This window comes from Myotis davidii, unplaced genomic scaffold (genome assembly GCF_000327345.1).
Source record: "Myotis davidii unplaced genomic scaffold, ASM32734v1 scaffold197, whole genome shotgun sequence".
Taxonomy (NCBI): Eukaryota; Metazoa; Chordata; class Mammalia; order Chiroptera; family Vespertilionidae; genus Myotis; species Myotis davidii.
In genome coordinates, this window is record NW_006291549.1 from 4,824,561 (window position 1) to 4,834,579 (window position 10,019).

The 10,019-nt window shown below is 41.7% G+C and overlaps 1 protein-coding gene across 1 annotated transcript in view; it reads right to left on the minus strand.

Moving 5' to 3' along the window:
- Positions 1-7,566: 7,566 nt before the first annotated feature.
- The window catches only part of LOC102766079 (interferon alpha-1), a 4,698-nt gene continuing 2,245 nt past the window's right edge, over positions 7,567-10,019 (minus strand). The window contains exons 2-3 of the mRNA XM_015564741.1: positions 7,770-7,858; positions 7,567-7,695 (exon numbers count right to left, since the gene is read on the minus strand). Of these exons, the coding sequence (XP_015420227.1) occupies positions 7,567-7,695; positions 7,770-7,858 (218 nt within the window). The remainder of the gene's footprint in view (positions 7,696-7,769; positions 7,859-10,019) is intronic.

The following is a 10,019-nucleotide window of genomic DNA, read 5'->3' on the forward strand; positions in this document are numbered from 1 at the left end:
GAACATCATACTCATTGGGCAAAAACTAAAACCATTTCCCCTAAGAACAGGAACAAGATAGGGATATCCACTTTCACCACTCTTATTTAACATGGTATTAGAAGTCCCAGCCACAATGATCAGACAAGAAGAAGAAATAAAAGGCATCCAAATTGGAAAGGAGGATGTAAAACTATCATTATTCACAGATGACATGATATTGTACATAGAAAACCCTAATGACTCCACCAAAAACTACCAGAGTTAGTAGATTAATTTAGCAATGTAGCAGGATATAAAATTAACACCCAGAAATAGATGGCATTTTTATGCACCAATAATGAACTCTCAGAAAGAAAAGCTACCGGAAAAAAATAATCCCACTTACCATTGCAACAAAAAAATTAAGTTTATTAGGAATAAACTTAACCAGGAGATAAAATATCTGTACTCAGAAAACTACAGGACATTGAAAAAAGAGATAGAAGAAGATATAAACCAGTGGAAGATTACACCAAGTTCATGGATTGATAGAATTAATACCATTAAAATGTCCATACTACCAAAGGCAATCTATAGATTCAATCCAATCCCTATTAAAATACCAACAGCATATTTCACAGATCTAGAACACTCCCTCTCAACTGGCACCCGAGCTGATTCTGCCCAGGCTGGGAGTTCCCTGTAACTACAAGCCAACAGCGGGAGAGCCAGAGACCCCACCTTCAGGCCTCCCACCTGGTCTGAAGAGACAGAATATGCAGCTAAACTAAGGTCTCAGTGCCACTGGTTTCCAACCCCTCTCTTCCTTTTCGCTTTCCCACATCCTGGATATCTACCCACAGGTATTTGACTAGACCAGCCGTGGGCAAACTACGGCCAGCGGGCCGGATCCGGCCCGTTTGAAATGAATAAAACGAAAAAAAAAAAAAAAAGGACCGTACCCTTTTATGTAATGATGTTTACTTTGAATTTATATTAGTTCACACAAACACTCCATCCATGCTTTTGTTCCGGCCCTCCCTCCGGTCCAGTTTAAGAACCCATTGTGGGCCTCGAGTCAAAAAGTTTGCCCACCCCTGGACTAGACTCATTCCTCAGTACCCCTCCTGGTTACCTCTGAGACTAGGCCACTTTGCCGGGGCCCTGCCTAGCTCTTGCTAACTACAGCCCCCCTGCAACATGCACTCACAACAAGAGGTTTCTGTCCTCTGCATCCCCTACCACACGCCCATCAACAGGTTAATGGCCCAGGACATATAGGGGCTGCCATTATTTGCAGATGACATGATATTTTACTGGTTTCTTGTTGTTGTTTTTTCTCACGTTCAGGAACCAAAAGTCCACTGACTCCCACCACTTGCTGCCAGGACTCCTGCTATAGAGACTCCAGATGGGCCTTCGAAATATAGATGCCAGTGTGCCCAAGCCTGGGTTTACTTTTCCCTTTAGATACCAGGCAGTTCTCTGAGCTGGGCCTATTTAATTCTCTTAGGAGAGGATTGAGCCAGGACTAGGGTTGAGAAGAGAATCGACTGGGCAACACATTTACAGCAGCTGCTCAAAAAGCACCATCTCTCTTTCCTCTGCTAACGCGCAGGCTCATCTTGTTGTCTGTTTTCTAACCGAGTTTCCTGGCTCTGAAGCAGTTTCAGGGTCTTTAGAGTGAAAACCCTCTACATAGTTGAAACTTGCAATTACATTTGGTTTTATTTCATCATCAGGGGTTGTGTCATGAGCCAGGGAGTGCGAAAATAACAAGGAGCTGATGCAATATGTGAAAAGGAAACTAAACACAAGCTGTCGACCTGGCTTTTGAAGAATGGCCTCGAGGCGTGGCTGAGGAGAGGGGAGCATTCTTCTGGCTGCCTGCAGGATGCCTGTGGAAATTTTCAGTTTCTGAACATGAGGAAAAACCAGGAAACCAGGGGAAGGATGTATATATATCCTTGCCGACAACTGTTGTGTGTGACAAGTAGGAATGGCTGCCTAGAACTCCGGGCTGTTACTACGACACACTTGCCCATCATCCCAGTGAATGGCTATTTCTCCTCCCCCTTGTGCAATGGTTGAGTTGGCAATAAAAAGACTCCTAGACAGTGCTCAGGGAACTGCCCATCTTCCTGTCCACCGACCCAGAACTCTAGGGAATAATCTTCTAACCAGATTCAAACAGAAGAGCCAACATGTGAGGAGCCCTTTCTAAGTGCCAGGTACCATTCTGAGCACATTACATAAATTAAAGCAATTAATCCTCACCGCAGCTTTATGGGGTGGAACTGTGATTATCTCAGTTTAACAGATAAGGAAAATGGACACAATGGGGTCTCTTTTCCCTTCCTGGGTTAATAAATTTAACAATAACATGCTAGTCTTTAAGTTTTGTAGGAACATGCAAGGCCTGACCTAACTTTCCAATCTCTCTTTTCTGGACCCCTTACAGGGAAGGAAACTTGATTTTGTTCATAGCTCTTATTTATTTTTATAAAATGTCCGATTTTGCCAACCCTTTTGATTTAGATCTTGCTTCCAAATGGCCTTCACATCACTAGTCCTTCTCCTATTGTCCAATCTTTAAATGTCTTCCCATACCCACCTATCAGCCTCAAAGTATCAATTATTTGATGATGACTCTCCATTTTATACCCCCTTGCCCTCCCCCTGACCCTGCCATGCCAATGGCTCTTTGCAAATATAGCACTTCTATTAGAAGACTTATCATTCTGTTCTGTAGTTGATGGTTTATTTATTCTGACTCTTCCTGAAGATGAGACTTTTTGAGTCTGAACTTTGTATCTCCAGCCATTAGCACCATGTCTACCCCATGGTAGGAACTTAAGTATTACTTATTGAATAAATACTATGCTTTGACGAGCATCTGTCTGTCAAATTGCAAGGAGTTGTCTCACATTAATATACAATACAGCAATTAAAAAGAATGCAGTAAATTTTTACATACTAATAGAGGAAAATCTCTAAGATCTATTAAGTAAAAAAACATATCAGAGATTGATATATATGGAATAATATTTGTATGATTTATGCCAAGTATTTATTATGTATAGATTTACTAAATACATAGAGAAGGATGATACACACTAGGTATTAGCAATGTGGGGTTGGGGTGGATCTCCCAATAGGTCAAGGGTGGGCTTTTCCCTTATACAAATTTTTTGGAAATTTAACAATGGCAATAAATATTCAAGCGTATTTTGTAAATGTAAGTAAATTTCAGAAATCCTCTTTAGTTCTTTAAAGTCACACTTATCATGGCAGCCACTCATCCTCATATCTCTCTTATCTGTCTCCCTGCAAACCCCAGCCCGCCTTGCTCTACTTGCCACCTTCTGAACGGTTGGTTGACTTTTTTATCCAATGAGTAACTTCAGTTTTGTGTCTTCATCCTGAACTCCAGTGAACCCAACACTGATCACTGAGAGACACAAACCGGGGTAAAGAAGGAGCTGAGAATACTTACATATGAAAACATGCTCAAAGTCACTCGTCATCTGAGAGATGCAAATCAAAACGACAATGAGGTACCATCTCACACCTGTCAGGATGGCTATCATCAACAAATCGACAAACAACAAGTGCTGGAGAGGATGTGGAGAAAAAGGAACCCTCGTTCACTGCTGGTAGGAATGCAAACTTGTGCAGCCACTGTGGAAAACAGTAAGGAGTTTCCTCAAAAAAATTAAAAATGGAACTTCCATTTGGCCCAGTAATCCCACTTCTAGAAATATATCCCAAGATCTCAAAAATACCAATCAAAAAGGACATATGCACCCCTATGTTCATAGCAGCACAATTTATAATAGCTAAGATTTGGAGAGAGCCTATGTGCCCATCAGCAGATGAGTGGATTAAAAAACAGTGATACATCTACACAATGGAATACTACACTGCCGTAAAAAAGAAAGAACTCTTACCATTCACAACAGCATGGATGGACCTGGAGAGCATCCTGCTAAGTGAAATAAGCCAGTCAGAGAAAAATAAATATCACATGATCTCACTCATTTGTGGAATATAATGAACAACATAAACTGATGAACAAAAATAGATTCAGAGACAGAGACGCATCAAACAGATGTCAAACTCCAGAGGGAAGGAGGCTGGAGGGGAAGGTGGGGAGGAGTTGGAAGAGATCAACCAAAGGACTTGTATTCATGCATATAAGCATAATCAATGGACACAAACACTAGGGGGTGAAGGGCATGTGCTGGGGGTTGGGGGTGGCCAGGGAGAGGTCAATGGAGGAAAAAAGGAGACATATGTAATACTTTAAACAATAAAAAAATGTTAAAAAATAAAAAATATTTTTCTCCTTGATGTAGATTTTCAAAATGAAATATTTATTAACAGCACTAGGTAGTGCCTGATAAACGTACATGCAAGGAGCTACAATAAGTTAGAGCAAGAAAAGAATGATGAGAGCTCATCATCATAATAAAAGGCTAATATGCAAATGGTCACATAACAAATGATCAGCAGGGACCTGAGGCTGCATGGCGCCTGGCCGGATCGGGGGACCTCAGGCTATACTCCCCACCCCGGTGCTGGTTGGGGTGACCTCAGGAAGTGCCCCCAAGCCTGGCGGGGCTTGCCGGGGGTGGGGCTGGCCAGGTCTGGTTCTTGCCCAATGCGGGTGGGGCCAGCCGGGTCTGAGTCTCCTGTGATTTCAAAGTGCGTGCGGGTGGGCGGGGACTTGACCCTGGTCCTGTGGCGTGCCCTGACTCTGACAGGAGGAAGATTTTCATATAAATTTTACTAATTTTCTTTAATCTCTGACACTTCTATTATAGAGAAAGGGCAAATAGCAATATTAAAATATTTCCTCTAATTCCCTTTTAATGTGCATGAATTTTGTGCACCAGGCCACTAGTAATCTTAGAAGTTTCCATGAGTCCCTGGTTTAGTTGTGTGTGTGTGTGTGTGTGTGTGTGTGTGTATGTGTGTGTTCATCGTGATGAAATAATTTTCTTAATACTGCCTTCACATTTCTCACTGAATAGGACCCAGTCTATCACTAACTTGTTACTGACATTACCCACTTCATAATCACCAAGGACCTGGTTGACAATTTCAATAAACTTTCCTAAGTTTTAATAATTACAATAATTACAATCCATGTTAGGTGCTAAGTATTATTCTATAGTAGATACATTATCTCATTTAAAGACACTTCAGGGAAGGTATTAACATTCTCATTTTGCAGAGAAGAAAACTGAAGCTGCTCAAAAGGTTAAGCATATTTCCCAAGGTCATTCAGTTAATCCGCAGAAAGCCAGAATTTAAACAATCCCATGTCCTTACCCATAATGATATGATTTTTGGCTGTTCATGCAAGATTTCAATTTTTATTTTATTTTAAGTGTGCTAAAATACACAGGCATAAAATTTACCATCTTAACCATCTTTAAGTGTACAGTTCAACAGTGTTAACTATATTCACATTGCACAACCAATCTCCAGAGCTCTTTTCATCTTGCAAAACTGCAACTCTATACCCTTTAAACAAACCCCCAACCTCTCCTCCCCCAAGCCTGTGGCAACCATCATTCTGTACCTATGAATCTGACTACTCCAGATACCTCATCTAATTGAAATCATGCAGTATTTGTCTTTTGGTCTTATTTCAGTTAGCATAATATACTCAAGGAACAAACATTTTATAACGTGGTGAATTTCATTCTTTTTTTTACTATTATTTTATTTTTAAAACTTTTTAATTACAGTTGACATATAATATTCATTTGAGTCATACAACATAGTGATTAGACAGTTATATAACCTGATGCGATCACCCTGATAACTCCAGTGACTACACTTCTGACACCATAAATAATTATTACAATGTTATTGACTATATTCTCAATGCTATACTTAACACCCCCAAGTTTCCTTCCTTTTAACACTGAATAATATTCCATTGCATGGTTACACCACATTTTACTTATCCATTCATCTATCAATAGACACTTGGTCTGTTTCTACCTTGTGGCTGTTGTGAGTAAGGCTGCTATGAATATGAGTGTCCACATATCTCTTTGAGACCCTGCTTTCACTTCTTTTGGGTATATACCCAGAAGCAGAGTTGCTGAATTGTATGGTAAATCTATTTTTAGTTTTTTGAGGAACTACCATACTTTTTTCCATAGCAGCTGTACCATTTTTCATTCTCACCAACGGTGCACATGGGTTCCAATATATCTACATCCTCGCCAACACTTTGTTAAAAATATATATATTTTATTGATTTTTTACAGAGAGGAAGGGAGAGGGATAGAGAGTTAGAAACATCGATGAGAGAGAAACATCGATCAGCTGCCTCCTGCACAGTCCCTACTGGGGATGTGTTGCAACCAAGGTACACGCCCCTGACCAGAATCGAAACTGGGACCCTTAAGTCCACAGGCCGATGCTCTATCAACTGAGCCAAACCAGTTAGATTGCCAACACTTTTTCTATAGCAGCCATTCTCATGAGTGTGAGGTGGTACCTTATTGTGGTTTTGATTTGCATTTTCCTAATGAATAGTGTTGTTGAGTATCTTTCCATGGCCTTGTTGGCCATTGCATATCTTCTTTGGAGAAATGTCTGTCCGAGTCCTGTGCCCATTTTTAAATTAGGTTTTTTTTGTTGTTGTTGTCTCTGCAAGACTGTTATCGCCACCCAGGCCCAAAGTCTTGTCCTGTGGTTGTTGAGACACTGTACGTTCTCAATCAGTTCCTCTGCGTATTTGTCTCCCCAGCTCCTGAAATGTAGAGGCATTAACCAAAGATCAAGAGGCTGCTGAATGCCTTTATGTAATTACTACAGCAAAATCAGAGATGAGTAACTATTTACTGACTGATACGTGCACAGCTCCCAACAGCAGCAGCAGGAACAGATACTCACATCTGCTCGTTCCCCGCTTCACCTTGAATCATCTCCAGTTGTTTCAGGCACCGAGCAGGCAAGGTCCTGGCCCTCCCTCCACAGATGTCCCTTCCCCCCTAAGCTGTATCTAAGGGAACCTCATTCAATCAAACAAAATAGGGGGGTGTGTTTTTAATTGCTTGTATTTACCATAACTAAGATAGGAACAGTAATCTCGTACAAAATATAATACTAAACAAGTATCTTATGGCAATTCGTATTTAAATACTATGAACAGCATAAATATTTCAAATCATTTAAATAAAAATTATAAAAGTGGGTCTTTTTTTTCAGGAATAGCAAATGGATTGTTCCCGTCTGTTTTAAATGACTCATTATAACTTACAACATTTAATATAAAAGTATAGTAATCTTACACAGTTGCTGTTTCTTCTTTTTCATCTGTTATAAAAACAGAGATGAAGATTGCACTTTGAGTCTTAGAAAGGGGCCGTGTAGATGGCGAAATGAACAGTTTTCAGACTCAGTATCTTCCTATTTCCTGAGTTTTCCTGTGAGCTCCTTACAGAAGAGCACGCGCCCTCTGATTTCCACCCCGCCGACCTCGCAGCCACACCAGGGGTATTTTTTCTCTTTCAGATACAGGCTGATTCCTCGGAAGTCCCTCTTCACAGCCAGGTTAGAGCTCCCAGGGGGACTGTTTCACCGCCTTTTCCTACTCCAAACTGTCTCCAGGTCATCCAGCCGCTGATACAGGCCATGCAGGAGTTTATCCAGGAGGGTCTCATCCCAGGTCACAAAAGAGCCACTGGCGCTGAAGAGGCTGAAGATCTATGGGCATCGCGGGCATGAGCGCCAGGCATGAGCCCTGTGCCTTTTGTCTTGGCTGACTGGCTCCCGGGCACAAGTAGCCGAGGAAATCTGAGGTCAGTCCCGTCCCTCAGACAAGACAGAATGGATTTTCTCTCCCTTTGACTCAAAAGTGTGAAGATTTCTGGATTGACAGGGCTCAAAGGCAGGTCAGAGCCCAGAGAGCAGCCAGGGCCTGCGGTGCATAGCCATTGGGAAGCGGAGGGAGGGGTAGGCTAGGGGCGCTTGCAGTAGTGCCTGAGGTGGGATCTCAGCAAGGATTTTGGTGATGAGTGCCTTTTAAACAGTGAGGAGCCCTGGCCGGTGTGGCTCAGTTGGTTGGAGCGTCATCCTGTACACCAGAAGGTGGTGGGCTCAATTCCAAGTCAGGACACATACCCAGGTTGCAGGTTAGATCCCCAGTTGGGCAGGTGCATGAGGAATCCATTGATGTTGTTTCTCTCTCTCTCTCTCTCTCTCTCTCTCTCAAAATCAATAAATAAATAGTGAGGAGAGAAATTTCATTTCTGTTTTTTTTTTCCTTCTCCCCCTCACACCCCCACACTTTCCTTTCTCTCTCTCTTTTTTTTTATGATGTCAATTAAAAATGTGCATTTATTGATATGAGTGCCTAGTGGGGGATTCCACCACGTGTGCCAATGCGATATCTCCCACAGCATTAAAACACATTGCTCATGCCTCCTGGGTTGTTTTGGGGGAGAAAAGCCTAGATGGAGTCAGAGGAGAGAGACACACTTATACGACAAATGGCGGCTTTTTCAGGACAGCAGGAGATATGAAAGAGCAGATTATGATTTTTCTTATTTTCTCCTCATTGACACTTTTTCCCTCTTTAAAAAAAATTTTCAGTTGTTTTTGTACCTTAAAGATATCACCTGAGTCGTTCTTAAATTCAATGAAGATATTTGGGGGGAACGATTTCACAAATATAACTTGTTAAAATAAATTATGCACACCTACGTTCTGCCAGACACTGTTAGGGGCTGGTTTCCTGAAAGGTTCAAGTTTGCCAACACGTGATTCTCCCTGTTCTGTAAAGAGGACAAGCTTTCATAGTAGAAACTTTGCCCCAGTCATGGTGGAGTAGCAGGCAACCTCATCTCCTTAGATATTTAGACTGTCAGTCCCCTGAGGGTAGTGTCCGAATGTCCAGCAAGGTGTCTGTCCCAGAGGACACACAGGGGGCTCTCCGTCCCACGACAAGTACAAAAGGACTCAAGTTCCAAAGAGTGAGCAGACCTAGAATTTGGGCACTGGGTCAGGAAATGATAGACTTCTGAACACAAAGATGGCAAGAATCAATTTCCAGTTGATGCTTTTACCTCCTGGATCATTTCTAAAACTATCTGAGATGGTTAACAGAAAGTCTCAAAGGTCCAGTAGAACTCAACAAAACACATCATTTGAAAGGCAGGGCTGGCAGTTGGCACGGGAAAAAGAAGCTGCATCCTCTTTAAGTGCATTGTAATGTCTCTGAAATGAGGGAATGTTGCTTTTTATTGACCATGGCAAATGCGAACGGGAGAGTAAGGACTCGCTAAGAGTTTCCTAAGACAGGAAGAACATCGTCAGAGAAGACACCCCAATCTCGTGTCTAGGCCAATGGACTCTGGGACTGCAGTGTCGTGGCTGATGTCACAGCTCCAGCCTGCACTGGCTGTGTGACTTTTCTCCTCCGTTACATGGAAATGATCATCATACCTATGTCCTTGTGTTGTGGTGAAGACGGGTGGCATCATGTACCTAAGATAATCCCTGCAACAAAGTAAGCACTCAACATCTGTTAGCCTTTCCCACAACGGAGAAGACTAACCCATCCAACTATGGGAACTGCATGGAAGTTTCCCTGAAATGATCAGCTTCCCCTCCTTTAATTCTCAGTTCATTAATGAACATTTTCATGTCTAATCTCATCTCTTATGTGAACATGAGCTTGAGTTCATGTGATAAAGGAATGTCCTATCCAAATGATTAACATCTATTAGCTTCCAGGTAATAGCTGACCTCTCACACATTAAAATGGCCACCCAGTTTATAACCAGTCTCTTTTGAGTGTGACTAAATCCTTGAACTCTGATAACCTCCTTGGACAATGACAAAGATGATAGATAGATAGATAGGTAGGTAGATAGATAGATAGATAGATGATAGATTGATAGATGAGAAATAGACAGATAGACAGATAGATAGATTCTCTGATTTAGCAAAGCTGAAACTAGCCTTTTAAGCAGTGGTTCTCAACCTTGGCTGCACATTAGAATCACCTGGGAATCTTTTTTAAATCC